Source organism: Myxocyprinus asiaticus, chromosome 18, assembly GCF_019703515.2.
Source record: "Myxocyprinus asiaticus isolate MX2 ecotype Aquarium Trade chromosome 18, UBuf_Myxa_2, whole genome shotgun sequence".
Taxonomy (NCBI): Eukaryota; Metazoa; Chordata; class Actinopteri; order Cypriniformes; family Catostomidae; genus Myxocyprinus; species Myxocyprinus asiaticus.
This window is the reverse complement of record NC_059361.1, coordinates 4,350,001-4,369,404: the sequence shown is the minus strand read 5'-3', so window position 1 is coordinate 4,369,404 and position 19,404 is coordinate 4,350,001. Positions and strand designations below refer to the sequence as shown.

General features: G+C 36.4%; 1 protein-coding gene and 1 pseudogene across 2 annotated transcripts; one reads left to right on the top strand and one right to left on the bottom strand.

The window, feature by feature from the left end:
• Positions 1–569: 569 nt before the first annotated feature.
• cers3b (ceramide synthase 3b) lies at positions 570–19,090 on the top strand. 2 transcript variants are annotated; one of them, XM_051724685.1, is made up of 11 exons: positions 571–810; positions 1,624–1,791; positions 5,723–5,840; positions 7,344–7,462; positions 7,607–7,664; positions 11,036–11,086; positions 11,195–11,287; positions 11,715–11,843; positions 17,549–17,655; positions 17,739–17,892; positions 18,781–19,087. In XM_051724685.1, the coding sequence occupies exons 2-11, from the start codon at positions 1,628–1,630 to the stop codon at positions 18,889–18,891; spliced, it is 1,104 nt and encodes a 367-aa protein (XP_051580645.1). In that variant the 5' UTR covers positions 571–810; positions 1,624–1,627; the 3' UTR covers positions 18,892–19,087. The 2 variants fall into 2 exon arrangements, with proteins under 2 accessions (XP_051580646.1, XP_051580645.1); XM_051724686.1 differs by lacking the exon at positions 17,739–17,892 and having other exon boundaries at positions 570–810; positions 18,781–19,090.
• Positions 19,091–19,212: 122 nt separating this feature from the next.
• LOC127455821 (calcyphosin-2-like) overlaps positions 19,213–19,404 on the bottom strand; it is a 5,081-nt pseudogene continuing 4,889 nt past the window's right edge.

The window sequence follows — 19,404 nt, the reverse complement described above, 5'->3', positions numbered from 1 at the left end:
AAAAATTTAAAGAAAATGGTCCAGATTTATTGTGTGTTTTCAGATACCATATGTGAACAAAGTCAAGGAATTTTATTCCAATTGGTTTAAGTAAAAAATAAAAGTCGTCTGGGTCAAAATGACCAGAACACAACACAAGGGTTTATAAATGCTTTCTTACTAAATTACCAAAATGACTCGCAAGATTTTTATTTGAGCATGTATTTAAATTGAATGTTCCTGTAGCTTAAATGGTATTGTATAGCACTAGAAAACTCAAGGTCACAGGTTTGATTCCTAGGGGCACAAATATACTTAAAATGTATAGCTTTGGATAAAAGCATCTTAACCACAAGAAAACACTGACGGCCAATAAGAATGTCATGCTAAACAGAAGGTTAAACTGAGAATTTTCTGTTTCACTCTGTGAGTTATTAACCCGTTTAGGGCATGCAATATTTCAAGGTTCATCTCCTCTCTCTCTTTCGTCCTTACCTCTGCCTTTCTTTCACTCTACCTGAGGTAAGCATGGCCCCTCCCACACATCCCATTCTTTGGCCCCTTTAAAGACACAACACACACACACACACACACACTCAGGCGGTTCAATGAGCCCATTGTGGGAAGTTGAGGTATGCAGTGAATGTGTGTGTTTGTGCTCCTTCCGCCAGTACCTATAGTGGATTCATTAGAACTGGGCAGGACTTTGGAGGATCTGTCTAAAGGTGTGTCTGGGAACAGAATTCCCAAGGAAGAAAGGAAAACAGGTGGAGAGAGAAAAGTTCAAACGAAAAAGCAACATAAGATTTTGGACTGAGAGGGGGACAGAAGGTAAGAATATTTCTGTTTCCGTTTCTTATAAGTGAGTCTTTGGGACATTATGTATGTGTGTGTCATAGTAACAGTCGATACTTACAATAAGAATACCAATACAATAAGTAACCTGAGCTACAACGCTGTTATGCCCCGTCTGTCTTTCCAACACAATGCTGCTTTAAATCAGAGGACGGAGACTCTTTCACTATTGTCTTCTGTGTAACACAAGATTCATTAAACCATTTTTTTTACTCTAGACTGGGTCACTTGTGTTGATAATGTCTCTAAAAGTCTGGTCTGTACTGTATTTGGATACTCTCTATGAGACTTAATGGGTCACAGTGAAACGCTCCAACTGGCTTTTCTTTAGAGCTGTTCAAACATGCTTTAAACTCTTCAAACACACAGGCACACATTCTCACACTCTGATAGTCTACCTGAAGATAAGTGTGGGTTTCGATGTCAATTATGTTTAATATATAAATACTCTGGTTCCCACAAATGTTGTGGGAACACCTCTATCACACATTTGCTTCACTGCAAATTGGAAGAACACATAAGAGAAGAGCATTTTTGCTTCTAGGTTCTGAAGATACTGAACAGAAACTAGAAAACATTTTAATGTGCTTCTAATATGCTTTCTGTTCCCAATCTGTATATCCATAACTGAACCCATAATTCAATTCCATTCAATTTGTATAGCATGAAAATCAGGAGCCTTAAGATTTTCTAACTGCACTTCCCCTTTAGCTATACAGCAGAATTGAAATATCTAAAAATAGGCATTGTAAAAAGATACACTGCCATTATACTGTGTTTTGTTCCCAGGGCAATGCTCAGTGAGTGGTTTTGGTGGGATCGACTGTGGTTGCCAAGGCCTTTGACATGGGCGGACCTAAAGGATGGTGAGGGGCGTGTCTACGCTCGGGTGTCCCACCTGTACATAACTATACCTGTAGCAGTACTGCTGCTAGGCTTAAGAGTAATTTATGAAAGGTACACACACATATATAAACACAGACACATTGCTAAAGTATTCATTTTAATGCTGGTCCAAGCTGGTTCATGCTGGTCTGGCTTGTGAACCAGTATAACTATGCTCAGCTATATTTATCTGGGAATGCTAGTTAAGAAGCCTGTGCACAAAATGTGCATGTGTCAACACTAACAAAAAAACAAAAAAAGTACTTGGGTCAATGACGTGATGCCCATTTTTTTGTCTAGAACTATTAAAGGTGCAATATGTAATATATTTACTGTACTAAAGCATAAAATTATCATAATATGTTATCAGAGATTTAGGAAACAGGCTAAGTTGAAATACAACTACTACAGCCAGTGTATTCTACATTGAAATGTCAGTTCTGGGCCGGAATTTCTGTTTGTGTTGTGGCATGTGTGATCCCGACCACTGCCCATTTCCCAATAGTATTTGGGCACTCCGGGTTGCCAGATTTGAAACAAGTTATTGGGCAAACACAGTGCGCTGCAGCCATGGAAGCCAGCAATACATCTAGCTAACAGTGATAGAGTTATAAAAAATCCACATGAGCTGGTTTATAATTTGCAAACGTATACATTAGCTGATCAACTTACAGTGTAAGGCTTGTCGCTTGCCATTGTCAGTTAGCTCGTTCCTGTTGCGTGTCCTCAACCTGGCAACCCGCGTGAGCTTCGAGTCTGGGGAGGAGGGGACGGGGGAGACAACTCTCCAATATTTTGAATTTGGACTGCAGTACCCATTTTAAACGCTTGATGTCAGTGTTACATATTGCTCCTTTAAGCTATTAAAAAATACATTAAATACGCAATTTAAACAAAATAATTACAAAAACGCCTCTACTTGAACATCTTTTCAGTTTCAGGGTTCAAAATCACTTAAAGTAAAAAAAATATCCGTCCAGAGACGGTACAAAAAGAAGTCTAAAGTGTAGTTTAAAAAGAATATATATATATATATATATATTTCCACCAAATCAAAGTCAGGTGGTGTAACTAGGTCTGGGCGATATGTAAAAAATATATTGATAATCGCCTTAAAAAATATCGCGATATCCGATTATATCGTCAACCCCCCCTGCCGAGGGTTGTTGAATATTTTTGCTTTATTGACGAAAAAAGCAATTAAAATAATAAAGTGATAAGCAAATCTTATAACCACCTTCCTAAATCCAAACATTTACCGTCTGGCCCCATTTGCCTTCATGCAAGTATTCGTCTATGACAACAAGTGGGAAATTAAGACAATTATAAGTGTAAAGATAATAATTATAATAATAATATTTCAGCATATTACAAATTCATAGTAAGTGTAAGCCTAATAAATTCCCTAATGTTGCCAAATGTGTGTTCTTATCGAAATAGTGTTAGTATTGCGTTTCATAAATACAGTTAATGTTGCCTAAAGAAAATAATATAGAACTCAATTTTAGGTTCAAGGTGAACGTGGTCTTGTACTATTTTATGATTTAATCACTTTCGTCTTTCGAACCTGCAGAGTTGCGTTCACAATGCATGTTAAGCGTGAAGTGCTCCGTGGAAATAAAACAAACTAAACTTGGAGCACCTCCTGTGATGGTCTTATGTCATTTGCAGAATACTCATACACAACAATATTCTTGCAAACAGTTTTCAGACGACTGAAACACAAAAGTGAGAACTCTTAACATGCGCTTGTTCCATGAGACGCTCCCTCTGCACGGGCCTTGACGGCTTCTCTTTTGTCTGTTCTTAAAAATATAACTGAATAATTAAATAGGTGTTTATTCAAGCGCAAATTCTTTGAGTTTAACCCTCCTATTGCATTCAAAATCTGCATACACCTTTTGCATTTGCGGGTCAGTTTTGACCCGGTGGAGTTTTAAGCTTATAAAACATTCATAATCCAATTGTTTTCATCAAAAACCATATTGTAGCTCAATGTTAACTTCTTAGCTGTTCATACATGTAAAAAGGTCTATATTTTTGGCATGTTATCTGAAAAATATAAACATTATTATGTATGTATCATCATTATTTTTTATATATTCTTTAACATTTCAAAATATTCATTAACTACAGCTAAACCAGTGTGATACATGTGAAGATATATATTTTTATTAAGGTTTATATGAAATTTAATTTGAATATAACATTGCATTAAATTTATATAAATATTTAATGTGAGAATTTCTAGTAATTTTCCTGTCAGCTTCCATATTAATTAATTATTAATTAATGCTGAAAAACACCTCAGTAGTCAAAGTTTACGCAAACAAATCAACTTTTTTTTCCAACCAAACAACAACAAAACAACTATACAACACAATTACACAACATCTGTGCTTGTATACAATGTTTTTAGACTTTTTTAGTAATAATATATTCTGTTTATTGCATAAACTGCTGAATGTGAATGAATCTGATTATGCTGCAAGCTGTCTGTAGAGTAAAATGTGGACTTTTCTTCCTTTAACCCTTATTCAGACTATGTATGCTTAAATTTTTGCCCTGGCCATACTTCTCTTTAGGCGGTTTTTCCTTTAATATAGTGTATTTGTTATATCTGTTACATCTGTTTTGTCAGTTCTGTGTGTGAGTGTGCATGAGACTGTATGTGTGTGTACATGTTTGTAAACAAGATGCAGTCCTATTTTGACACAAAAAAAGTGTGTGAGAGTATGGGAAAGAGGCTAAATGAAAGTAAAGTATTTTAAGAAAAATCAAATTCATAAATGTGCGAAAATATCTGCATACTAACATCTGAAAAGCCTCAATTGATGCCCGGGTCAAAATTGACCAGGGAACGCAAAAGATGTAACAATTTTAACAATGATATCTCTTAAAAAATGTCTTCTAAAAATCTGAAAAAATAAAATTATGTTCATTTTTGTAGTCTTGACTAAGTCACAAAGTTTGGTTCCCGTTCGAAAAACTATGTGGTATTTAAAAATTATGATTTACCTCTACCAGATCAAAAATGACCCGAACGCAATAGGAGGGTTAACAGCATTTCTTGTCATGTGTTACTCCGAGACGTCTTAGAGGTTGGCCAACACTGTTGTGGGATAAGCATACTTACCCGCTCATATATACGCAAATACCTGCATTTGGATGAGGAACTTGCAAATAAGGAGCTGGATTCAGCCTCGTCGCATTTGGCGGGTGACGGGTGCAAATTTCACACCTGGGCTACTGTTTAATATATCTGGCAACTTCCCAGACCCATGGTTTTGCCATTTACGATATTGTCGATCATCGTCTGTCAGTGAGTGTCGAAATCGGTATCGGGAGATTTGTAAGACATCGATGATATCCGATAAAATCGTCCTATGGCCCAGCCCTAGGTATAACCGACATGTAGGTTGTAAATATTTTTTGTCATGTGACAAAACAAGAAAGAAAGAAAGAAAGAAAGGACCCCTTTAATCCCTCAAGAAGTTTAAAAATCTGATATTTTGACATTTTTATCACCCACAACAACTTTATATGTCAATGACCCACTTATTAAAACATGTTACGGTTATCATGGTAATATACCATGGTATTATTTGAAGCATGTAAATATCATTTATAATACCAACAAATAAAAATGGTAATCATTCAGTACCATGATATAAATCAAAGTATCATAGTATTACCATTTAACACCATCACTTTACCATGGGACCATCACAGTACTTTTTTGTAAGGGCGGGCATGCTGATAATTTTAGCAGCAAGTTAAGAACTTTGTAAAAGCGGTATGCACACTCGAACATTGTTACAAACATAAACACACTATAGTGAGGTGCTTTCCAAGATTATGTGAGCTAAAGCCAGTACAAAATACTGTGTTACTATAAATATGTTCTTATATTGGCTAAAGTGCAGTGTACGGTCTCTGTGCTGAGGTTAACAGCGGGTGACTCTTTGACTTACGGTCTCATTGCTCTTCTTTCATTCGACAGGCTGATTGCTGTGCCACTTGCTGATGTACTTGGGGTTAAAGATAAAGTTCGCTTAAGTGCGTCACACAACCCAGTGCTGGAAAAATACTACAACACAAACTCTAAACATCCAACACAGGTTAACCTGCCATACACACACACATGACCAGTGTTCAGTGATGTAAGAAAAACCTGGTAACTTAAAATGAACTGCATATATAATGCATTATAAAGGTATTTTTAAAAGTTACTCAAGAATTATTGTAACTAGGGATGCATGTTATATCAGTGACTTTTATTGGCTTATTTTTGCTGATAATTCTTTACGGTTTATTTGCTTGCAGTAGAGAATTGCATCTGTTTGGAGTTCATTATTTTTACCATAAATATACTTATATAAATGGACACGATACATGAATTACCGTAAATACTTATATAAATGGACACGCTAAAATTTATGCAAGTGTAATGTAATTTATTTCTCATTCAAATCAGCATACATCTGTAATATAGACACACTTCTGGTTAATGCTACATCTGCCAAACCTTAAACAGCAGCCGTTAAGAGCTGTTAAAAGCTGACAGATTATAAAATGTAGATTCCAAACTTTTAAACAACACTTAGTTTGTTTCAAGTGAGTAGTTTTTAATTTATTAGCTATAGGTCACGGGTATCAGTATTGACCACGATGAGCTGTGAATTATCGGTTATTGGTATCGGCCAATAAAATTCATTTCAGTACATTCCTAATTGTAACCCCAGCTGTAATGCATTATAATACTTGCATATTCATTGTTCTACCTTTAAAAAGTATAATAGTACTATAAAAAATAAAAAAGTAATAAAAAAGTTAAAAAGTCAGACTAGCACACAAATGCTCATTTCAAATGCTCATTTGAGTGCGTGCTCTGTAACTCACTGAAATGGAGAATTAATCAAGTTAAAATCATGATATCTCCTAGTGTGATAATTAAACCACAAAAGGATGCAATTAATTACATAAGTACATACTGTGCATGTGCTGCACACTTCAAAGTGAATGTGTGAAGCCGCTCGTACGCTAAAAACATCACATTTTGTGATTATCGTGCGCTATCCTTGTTGTAGTAGTTTCGTGAAATTTGACTGGTATTGGTACCAACTACTGAACTGTTGGTATCATGATAACCCTAAAGCATATTATATAAGGCTTTTTCATAATACCTCTAAATTGCATTAAAAATGTATAGCCTATTATAGAACTTGATAATTCATTTTATAAAATGCATATTTCTGATTCTGGATGCTGATTGGCCAATACAGCACTCATGTGACATGTTAATTGCATAAAAAATAAAATACTACTGTGTATGCTACTGTGCAACACCCATAGAGACCAACTATTAAGCTTAGTTTACATGTCAGGGACTATATGTATCTCCTAGCAGAAGGATGGCATTTAATGACTTTAAAAATATATGTTGTTAACATATTTATTATGTAGAAAGAGTTTTACTCCAATATACAGAATTCATGTAAAGTTGAAAGAAGGAACCATTAATAGAAACATTTGTTGGCTAGCGCTTGCATATGGGGCAAGTACATACTGACATATGAAGTTTGTATATCTAGCGCTGTTTGTGTTCTTTAATGTACACACAGACAGATATAAAAGGTGTGTGTAAGAAGTTGGGCTGGTCGGAAAGGCAGGTGGAATGCTGGTTCCGCAGAAGGAGGAACCAGGATAGACCCGGAGTACTGAAGAAATTTAAAGAAGCTAGGTATATTTACACATACATACAAGTATATATATCAAGTATAAATACCTCGTAAAGATCGCAACTACACATATACACTTTTTACATTGTTGTGTACATCTTTTTGTCTGTATTTTTGGGATTAACGAGAACATCTCTTCTATATAGTTGGCGGTTTGCCTTTTACCTCTGCTCTTCTGTTGGAGGAGTGCTGGCTCTACGTGATGTGAGTATTTTGTCTGCGTTCACATCGTTGACTGTATTTGAACCTTTGGTTGACCTCCAAGCTTAGTGTGTACGTGTATGTGTGTGTGTGTGTGTGTGTGTGTGTGTGTGTGTGTGTACAATATGTGTTAAGGCACATGCAGAAGTTCTCAGGAGAGACCTTGAATCGGCATGTGTGTTTGTGAGAGATGCCTGAGGGGTAATTAGTAACATTTCCCCTGTGATTAGCTCTAGCTTTAACAGAAAGATCCACTAAGAGGCACAATAACAGGCATGGACAGGCCTGCACACACCTAGAAACACACACATTATAATTTGTTTGATATTAGTGGTGCTTTGCCAACTTGTTCCAAAAAATAGGCGTATTATTAGTATTCAAAGTGATCAGACAATTTTCATTTGGCGGACGATAAAACCGGTGAAAAATCCCAAAGACTTATATTGAAAGGGGGACCCAAGTCTTGTCTAAGAATAAGAATAACAAAGACTTTGGGTGGGCTCTTTTGACTTTACTAACCTAGCAACCACCCAGAACACCCTAACAACCACCTAGTGACACTTTAACAATGACCCAAAATACCTCAGCAATCGCATAGTAATGTCCTGGCAACCATCCTCAACACCCTAGCATTATGGTGGTGATCTTAAATATATTACACTCGTAAAAATAAAGGTTCCAATTAGAACCAAAAAGGGTTTTGTGGCCTGATGCATTAGGAGAACCTTAAGTTCCACATAGAACTTTTATTGTCTAGTTTAAGAAACCATGTATCTACTGGTGCTTAAAAGAACCCAGAAACCAATACACTGTTCTGAAGAACCTATAATGTTAACATCAAGAACATTTTAAACCTCCAAAGCAACATTTAGCCAACTCAAGAACCTTTTCCAGTGACATTTTTTTATTTATTTTATTATGTTTTAGGGTTTTGGGGTTTGTTGACATTACATCGTCATGGTAACGAAGTTTCATGTCAGCTAGACATTATAACACAAATTAACAAGTTGAAGCCCTAAAGAATTAAGCAGAATTACACGTATATCAATTAAACTCTTTTATTATGAAAATGTGCAGTGTGTCATAGCTGTCTGAATGTGATCTGCCAGGTTCAATTTACCTCCATGTGTATCCGTAAAAATGAACATTTAAAGTGACAACACCTCACTAGCATTTTCACGTAGTAAAGGGGTGCTGTCATCTCACACCATCAACTCTTGGTGAAAAATACTTTCTGTGCTCCCACGCGTAATTCATTTTAATCAACTCTTCTCATTAGCTTCAATACAAACAGGAAGTTAGATGACAAAATCCCGGAAGAGTGAAGCGCTGAAAAGGGGCGGGGCTGAATAAAGTCAATTATAAATGATCCACATTTACGGGACAACTGTTGTCTGGAGCTGACCAAGTCGTTGCTCGAAGTCGAACATTCGTTAATTCATCCTCACGTGAGTGGCGGGAAAATCGAAAGTTCCAGCAAAGTCCTTCATTTTTTTCCACAGGGGAAAGGCTCTCTGATAAACTGTCTAACTTACTGAAGTTTATCGACATCTGAAAAACGAGGGATTTTTGTTCTTCCTTCTGGCTGTTGCTGCTAATTTTGTGCGTCAAACGCGTCCCCTCACACGCTTCAAGGACCGTTCATACGGAACGCGTTTTTGCATCCAAATTGCTGTTTATCAAAGGTTTTTATATGTAAACATGCGCATCAAAACAACACGGCGCTCCAGCGTGAGACGCTGACAAAACAGCGAGGCGTCCCATCTCAAGCTGGAGTTTTATAGATGTTTTTATGTATTTGATCAAAGGATTTTTTTTTTTTTAAGTGGATGGAACAAATGTCGCAGGCCGCACTTCCATGCGTGGGCCACTGAATAGTTCACTCGAAAATTACATCATTTGATCTTTTACTCTGAATGACTATTGACTAATGAATACCCAGCTAACAATTTTTTGTCCTAAGAACGTTTTCCTAACGTTACCATTAGGTTGTGAAAAGTTCTAAGAATTTTAAAAATTTCCAGGTTTTTAAATTTTTAAAGAAAATTTGTATTGGAACATAATTTTTTTTGGTGTTGAGCAAATGTTCCCTCACCGTTCATCTGGGAACATTGCATGGTTATAGTTCTGAAATTAAAAGGTTCTGGAAAACGTTATTGGAACGTTATTTTCTCATTGTACAATCATTTTCTTGTTAGTTGAACAACATTAGTAACTGTAGGTATACATTTGACTCAAGAAAAAAGTTGTAATGACAAACTGTGGAAATATATATATATTTTTACAATGTAGTAACGTTTAAAGAACGTTTCACTAACAATGTATCAATAACGTTTTCATGTTAATTTTTTGAGAATGTTTATTAACAACAGAAAACGTTCTATTAACGTTACTGCAAAAACATATTTTCATAACTGAACTTTTAGAGAACGTTAGCCAAAGTTCTGAGAAGGTTCCCTGTTAGCTGGGTAATGACTGAAAATGCTGTCATTATTTATGTCATTCCAAACCAGTATTCATTTCTTTCTTCCGAGGAAGATAAAAGATGTTTAGCAGAATTAATTCAAAGAAAATTGATTCACACTGCCAAAAACAATGACCAAAAAAGCAACATGACTTCTATGCTATATTTCAAGTTTTTTGAAGCCATACGATATCTTTGTTTGATGAACAGAACGACATTTAAGTTGTTATAATGCTGCGTTCCATTCGAATCGGATGTGGGATATTCCTACTTGATATCTCCGATCTCCAAACTTAAATGCATTCCATTGCCAGATGCTCGGAAGATGATGTTTAAGGAAACAAAATTGCAACGCTCCCGTTAGCTTAGCAGGTGTCTGACTGTCACTAGTGATGTCTCCTAACAACCCAATTCATAAACAATCTGTAACACTAGCATTTGTGCTACATGTGTATGATTATCAAAAGAGAGTATCATTTACCATGTTTTGAACACCTGCTACTCTGCTTAACACACTTTAATATCATGTAATGTAGGAACTTTGACTCATTTATCGATATTATTTAATGCAGGTGAATGTTTATCACTTATTTCGTATATCTTCCTGGGTGCCGACGTGATTGTGTGACGTCATGCACCTGCATCTCGGTGAAATCTGAGTTTAAAATTTCCGTACGACTTTCCAAGTTGGAATTATGACTTCAAGTGGCGTTCCATTGCACTTTTCCCAGTAGGAAGTTGGAATATCCGACTTTCCGAGTTGAATGGAACGCAGCACAAGTCTTCCCCTCTTCCCTCTCATGTCTCTTTTAAGAGTGTTTGTTTAAAAACATAAGGTGTTTTGTTAGGGTTATTATTTGGGTATTTCTGAAATAATCTATAGTTGAATTTTGCTGTTTCCGTCTAACAGAAACCTTGGCTTTATGACCTACGGGAAGTTTGGGCAGGATTTCCCAAACAAGTAAGTGTAAACCAGACTGAATATTTGCATAGTTCTTGGAAGGTTGTGTTTATGCGAGCACATCTGCAGGGTAGTATGTTTTTAAATGTTTGTTTTGTGTGAATACAGTCACTGCTGGACTCTCAGTACTGGTATTACATCACTGAGATGAGTTTTTATGGTTCTTTACTGTTCAGTGTGGCTGCAGATGTAAAACGGAAGGTAAGAATGCGCCAATATGTTATCAGTGTTTCAGTATTCAACTTTTGTATCTCTTAGGTGATTACATGCTAGATGAGATCAGTAAAACCGCATCAAGGTCAATAACTTGCTTTATCAGCTATAGGGCTGTAGTCAGCACTGTTATTAATGTCATAAACTAATAAGCATGTTACTTTATGCAAGTCGTTGTAATGCAATGGCAATATTCCTTTAAAAACTGTAAAGTGAGGTTTAGGTTGCGGTTTGATAGGACAAATGTAAACATTTAAAAAGATCTTGATTGTGAGTTTGTTCTTTGGAAAATAAATGACTCTTGTAATTGAGGATATTCAATTATTCTCTTAGCTTTTCAGAATTTGCCATATCTTAATAGATAAGCCTCGTGTTTTTAGGTACTGTATATGAGCCTCTCTCTCTCAATCTGTAGGACTTTAAGGAGCAGTTGGTTCACCATTGGGCCACTCTAACCCTGCTGTCTTTCTCCTGGTGTGCCAACTACATCCGCATTGGCACACTAGTCATGCTAGTTCATGACACATCTGATGTCTTACTCGAGGTAAGGAGAGACAAGGGCTGCAAGACAGAGATTAAATGTGAAAGAAGAGTCAAATTTACATACATATTTGCTCATACTTGGGATTAGGGAGAACCTGTGGGCATCTTCATTTGGTGGACGTTAAAACACGCTGAAAAATCCATAGACTTACATTGAAGGAGGGGCCGAGTCATGTCTAGGGACCGATTGCACCAGTTGTGCGTAAACTAGTTTTGGTGTAAATGGGCACTGTAGTATGAAGCACCATTACATTTAGTTAAAACGTAATTTCACGTATAAACCAAATATGTACGGATGCCTGATGATGTTGACATTAACACTAGTTTACGTTTATGGGAGAGAATATTATCCGACTTTCCTTTTTTTTTAGTTTTCAACACACACACAATTTTATTTTACTTTTTTTTTATTAAAATGAATAAATATCCATTTTTGCCAGTTTGTTGTATTATTATTTATTAACGGCCCCTAATTAATTTTAGAGACAATTCCTCAATATGTATAATATACATATTTAAATATACTGCTTTGTATATTTCATGATTATGGAACATCCACCGTAACAAGATATCACTAAAATTCATGGCTTTTCAACACTTCTGTTTACAAATTTGAAAGCCACTAGTGGAATCAATAAAGGTAAATTATGCATATTATGCGACTATGCATTATTTTAAGGCCCCGATATACTTCTGGAGAAGTTCTTCTTCGTTCTTCATTCAGGGGTAAAAAGAAGTTCGAAACAGCCGAGCAACGGTATACTGTTTGCGAACAATCAGACACCGGCCACACCGCTGTGGGAGGCGTTGAGAAGTCCATTAAAATATGAGGACATTAAAATTTGTTATAATGTTTTGATAACTTTATGCCCTATTCTAACAGTAGAATTCACACTAGATCAGTTAAAGATGCTTTTATCTGAACTCGATGATGATTTGAAGTAATATACAGTATATGTAGTAGAAAATGCGCAGTTTGTCATGTTTACATTCTGAATTCATGATGCTAATGCACTAACACACTACACACGGCCATAATATGCACCGATTAAACTGTTATTGTAATTATGATGACACTAGGAACTACTGCAAAGATAGGTGTATAAGAGAGTGTTAATGTGCAGAATACAGACAAAAGAATATCTTACTTTGGGCAGATGTGTGAATGGCTTTTGCTGCAGATGGCACATGAGTGAATGGTAGAGTTGCCACTTTTGAAGTTTTGAAATAAGAGACACTTAAATTAGGGTTTGGGGCGGGGGGAATCACGGCCCCTAACCACATCCTCCACAGTTTTATAAGAGTTAATATGCGTTATTAATAAAAATGTTATACCCTTTCTTATATGCTGAAATTAGAACTTTTCTGACCCCTGACTACTTTTATATGTTAAAAATATATTTATTTTGATCTTATTGATTATTTATCTCCTTTAACTTATTTATGTATACATTTTGGTTGGTTTATATGTATTTCTTTTTTCTTCCTTCACCTGAACTTGTCTTTATGACTTTATGATGATTGTATTCATACATTGTTTGATCTTATTGAACATTTATATAGAAAAAAATCCACAGTTTTACCACCATTTGTGGAATTTTCAGATGGTCCTTTACCCACAATAGGCACATTTTACCGTGACACCATCTGACCGGCTTAAATACGGGACAAATCGCGTATTTTATGGTATGGGTGGCGACCCTAGTGAATGGGCACTTGAGAGTATTTGAGTAGATTTGATTCCTTTTGTAGATTAATTAAACAAAATAAAATTACATGACATGGTCTTGGAAAATGTCTCTACATGAACGATCATACAGATTAGTGCTGTCACGGTAATTTCAGTAGTTGGTACCGATACCAGTGAGATTTCACGGTTCTAGATACCAATTTCAATACCACTGAAAAAAATTTGCTAATATGCTATTGAACACACTCATTTAGCCTAAAGTTACATTTCAATATAAATAATAAATTAAAAGATATTCATGTTTCTTTTCATGTTTGCAAATTTTAACAAGTAAAATTGGTAAAGCGCAAATGCTGTGATTTAATTATATAAATTATATAAAAACAACGCTTTAGAGTGGATTAGTGCTCTGCTCTGTCATCTCATACAACGTGAATGATTCTCAAAGTCTGTGGAGTTTCCAGTGTGTGAGCGGTCAGCTTCACACATTCATTTAAAGCTCATGAAGCTCATACAGACTAAGATTGCAGCATTTCATGGTTTAATAATCACACTAGGACATATCACGATTTTAATTTGATTAATTGTGCATTTCAGTGTAAATGCAGCAACAGAGCTCACATTCAAATAAGCATGTGAGCATTTGAAACCAGTCATGTGTCTGTAAGACGTGTGTGGGTACCGAATTAAGTCGGTGCTCGGTACTACCGGTACTGTAGAATCACTGGTATCGTTACATTTTTATTATTTTAGTACTGCCTTGGCACCGAAGTACTGGTATTTTGACAACACTAATACAGATTTAATAAATTTGCACCAGCTCGCTAATAACTGCATGCCAGTGTGTTCATGTTGACTGATCTTGACTGACGGACCAACATAAACAAAATAGCTCCAGGTCACACCTAACGATGACGTGGACCAATGGCAGTAAGAAGGTGTTTAGCAGCTGGTAAGAATTTTTCCTGAAAGTTCGCCCAGGCGAGCTGTTACGAACCACTGAAACGAATGCAAAAATACTATCTTTTTGGCCAGATTTTGTTCTAAATGACATCACACCTGTTTGTTCTTCAATTTCATATGAAGTATATCAGGGCCTTGCTCTACGGAGAGCTTACGACCTACTAGCTATGTCTTGCCTTAAAGGAATATTCTGGGTTCAATACAAGCTAAGCTCAATCGTTTTGAGCCAAAATGTTGATTACCACAAAAATGAAGTTCGACTTGGGTCTCCTTTTCCTAAAATTAAGCAAAAATCTGGGTTACACTGAGGCACTTGCAATGGAAGTGAATGGGGCCAATCCTTAAACATTAAAATACACACTGTTTCAAAAGTATAGACACAAGACATAAACAATATGTGTGTTAACATGATTTTAGTGTGATAAAATTGCTTTTCTAACCTTTTCTGTGTAAAGTTATATCCAGTTTTACAACTTTGCTGCCATGACGATGTAACATTGTAAACAGAAATGATGATTTAAACAACTTTACAGCTCAAATAACATCAGTTTTAACAGAAGAAGTGCTTTTATAAAATACACTGCCTTGCCCAAAAAAAATGTGCATACTTTAATATTTCGTTGGACCGCCTTTAGCTTTGATTACAGCGTGCATTCATCAAGTCATTGTTTCGACAAACTTATGCAACGTCACAACATTTATTTCCATCCAGAGTTGCATTAATTGTTGGCCGAGATCTTGTACTGATGACGGGAGAGTCGAACCACACCATAAAGTCTTCTCCAGCACATCCCAAAGACTTTCAATGGGGTTAAAGTCAGGACTCTGCGGTGGCCAATTCATGTGTGAAAATGATTCCTCATGCTCCCTGAACCAGTTTCACAATTTGAGCATGATGAATCTTGGCATTGTCGTTCTTTTCCACGACCATGGGATACGTCTTCCGACATGGTTGCCAAACAGCAACTTTTTTTTTGGGCCAGGCAGTGCAATAAATTTCACATTAGTGATGTCCAGTTTGTGAACAAATCATTCTTTCGAACTGGTTCTTTTCAGTGAACAAGTTGAACCAGTTCACCAAATCGGACTGTTACTCAAGTTACTCTATCTTAACCTGTCTCTCGGATGTGCCTGACACTCTGACTTGAAATGAGACAATAACCGGGAGTAATGTGATCCTAGAACTGGTGATTTCTGCTTTTCCTAACTCTTCTTTGTCAATGAACGCTCCAACTAGTTCACAAATCGGAACAGTCGCCTCTTTTGCAGGTTTCCGACATATGAGAACTGATGAGTTGCTGATACTTAGCATGCGTGTGTCGTGTAATTAAGGGGGACAAAATGTATGTTTCCCGGGGCTTAACTACATGGAGAGCAGGGTGGGCAGCCGCCCTAGGGTGAGAGGGGGCCCGCAACAGTCAACCAAAAGGAACCATAAAAATTACTTCGGGCCCGACGGGTGACAATAAACTATCCAGACTCCCGAAGGAGTGGGCACGACAGGTTCTTTGCACTGGGGCCCGTAAGATCCAAGTTACGCCACTGTATGTTTCTGATGTATTTTGCTGAACAGCAGAAAGAATAACAAATATAACATACTGGAAATATGTTTATAACTTGATTGTATTACCGTTTTATCAACGTATGATGATGATGATGATCCGGTCGCAACAGTTCTCAACAGCGCTCTGATCCGAGGAAAGCCGCTCTTGAGTAAACAGTACACTGAGTCGATCACATCTGTTCTCGAATTAACAGTACATTGAACTGAGAATCACCTCTTCTGGTTCAATATACTGAGAACTGATGAGTGAGCTGCTGATGAGCATGAGGGGCAATGAGGGGGCGAAACATTTCTGTTGAGAGATTTAAATGAATTTTACTATGGACTATTGTGCATGCAGATTATATTTGAAGTTGTTATGAGCTGGATCATGGTTTCTATAAAATGGGTGAGATGATTAAGACTAGTTTATTCACTTTATATGCTTTAGGCACGTAGAACATCCACGTTTCTATATCATTGTCAGTATTGCGTGCTTTAGGTGTGTAAAAGATGACGCAAGAAGCAGTTTTCCTTCTTCAGGTGAGGCTTTATTTCCCCTCTTCCTCGACACCACTTTACAGTTTACCTTTAGACGCTGTCTAAACCCTAACACACACTGTTTCTACAAATAAACTCTCACTATTAGGGAATCGTTGCTCTGGCTCGGCTCTGTCATATCCAGTCTCTCTCTCGACTGAGCGTTGTGTCGCTCTCTTTATGCCGCTCTCCCCGTGCTCACTGAAATTAGAGACAGGTGTTAGACATAATTTAGCTCAGGTGTAAGCGCCCTTACCGCTTTCTCTCTCCGGAGAGATGCTTGACCACGCCCCCGCTGCCACAAGGTGCAAAACTTTAATGTAGAAAACTTAACCAAGATGTAAGATCACTGATGACCATAAACACCCTTATTATTATAACTTAATTTAATAAAATGTAATAATCAGCAATATGCGCTTACATATGGCTTTATTGAATGTGTTTGAGCGTTTATTCCACGACGCCGGGGTATTATCATTATGTACAATGAATTCATTACGCGATGATGTAAAAAAACTGGTGAACCAGTTTTTGAACCGGTTCATTGAAACGAACTGCCCGAAAGAACCCGTTTGCGGAAAAGAATCGGACCTCCCATCACTATTTCACATTTCTGCCTTTAAATCCTCCAAAATGTGTCCCCATACACTTCCGTTGTAAGTGCCTCACTGTAACCTCAATTTAAGTTTGTTTTTTGTTTTTAAGAAAAGGAGGGATTAGTTGAAATTACTTATTGTGGTAATCAACATTGTGCCACAAATGCTGTTAATTGATCTTACCGTAACTTGTATTAAACCCGGAATATTCCTTTAAGAGCAAATGGTGCAACCAAATTAAGAACAGTTAGTTACAAACTAACAAGCAGTTACAAAGCCCCTCATGTGAACTTTATGTCCCAGTTTAAGTAACATTAAGTTACATTTCTTCTGAGTGTAAAATTTTAGTTGTTGTTTATCTGTTTCTCTGTCAGTCTGCTAAGATGTTTAATTATGCTGGCTGGGAGACTACCTGCAACAGCATCTTTGTGGTTTTTGCTTTGGTCTTCATAGTAACCAGACTCATCATCTTCCCTTTCTGGTAAGTGCGTGATAGAGGGGAATGCAGGGGGGCAGGGGTAAGAGTTTATTTAGGACCTGTCCAATTTTGTGTCGTGTGTGCAGGCTGATCCACTGTACATGGGTGTATCCTCTGGACCAGTTTGAACCCTTTTTCGGCTATTATTTCTTTAACATCATGCTGGTGGTGCTTCTGTTTTTGCATGTCTTTTGGGCTTCCCTTATCCTTCGCATGGTCAAAAAGTTCCTTTTCGGCAACGTAAGTGTCCCACACACACTCAAACTCACTCAGGTTATTTTTCCTTGTGGGGACTTACCTTTCAGATCCGTTTACCTTAATGCAAGCTAATTATTAAAGCAAGAAAGTCACAAGAGGTAATGCGTTACAGAGGTCATATTACTATGGTTACGGAGTGATTTTTTTAGGCACAGTTCAACCCTTTTTGCTTGTATAAAACAGCAATATGATAAAAGACACCAATATTCAATAAATAATTACATTTATTAGTAATAATTATTGCAATTAACAACTCTTCCGCCAAGTAATATAATTCATTAGCCCAACAGTATGCTGTTTACGGTTGCAACAAAGCAATATGACACAGCAATACAGAATTCAAATGACTTCCTGTTCACTTGCATTGTTCTAAATGCTAGCTAATTATTAAAGCAATACACATGAGAGGTCATGCATACATTGATTTTACCATAGTTAAGGAGTGCTATCAGGCAAAATGCAAACCCTTTCTGTTTTTTTAAATTTTTTTAAAGCAAACCATTTTGAAATGTGTGTCTGTGTGTGTGTGTGTGTGTGTATATATATATATATATATATATATATATATATATATATATATATATATATATATATATATATATAATATACTTTCCAAACTATTTCTTACAGTGCATTTACATGCAAAATGTATGCATTCACAACAGATCTATTTAAACCTTTTAACCAAGGTAAATTAGCATCTGGATTAAATGCAGACTTCAAGAAATGAACCAAAACAAATTATATATTAAACATTTTTATATATATATTTTAAACATATTATGACATTTTGATACACACAAGGAGATTTTACTTATTCTTTTTTTACAGACAAAATCAATATAAGAAATTCTCTTTTCCTCTCAATAGCTGAAGGGCGATGAGAGAAGTGATGAAGAAGAGGATGAGGAGGTTTCCGAGGAAGAGTATACACATGCATATTCTAATGGATCTGGGACAGGACTGTCTAACGGTCACTGATAAATAGAGAGACCTTCCGACATAGATAGCCTTTTAATGCCATGCATATATTAATGTCCATATTGGACACATGATTCATCTGTGAATTAATTTTTTTTTCTTTTTCTTTCTTTCTTTTTTTTTTTTTTGCATAACCTTTCATCTTAAGGTGTGAATATGTACAAATATTGTTGTAGCTCAATAAAATCAACACAGATTATTTCTCAACCTCACTTAAAACTTATTTAATGCTTCAAAACAAGAATTAATCAATTAAAACTGGTTAGCATTAGAGAATTTAAGCAGTACTTGAAATCTTCCACATGTTAGACAGACAGACAGACAGACAGGACACACTGTGAAAGCGAAAGCATTTGGTGATGTCAGAGTCACTCTGTAAAGAGTCAGCTTTGTATTGAGCTGCAATTAAGCAAAAACTATTTACAAAAAAAGAGCTGCAATATGTGCAGTACAGAATATAGTAACTCGATGTTTTACTTATATTAAAAATTGTCCTATATAAGCCAGGCATCT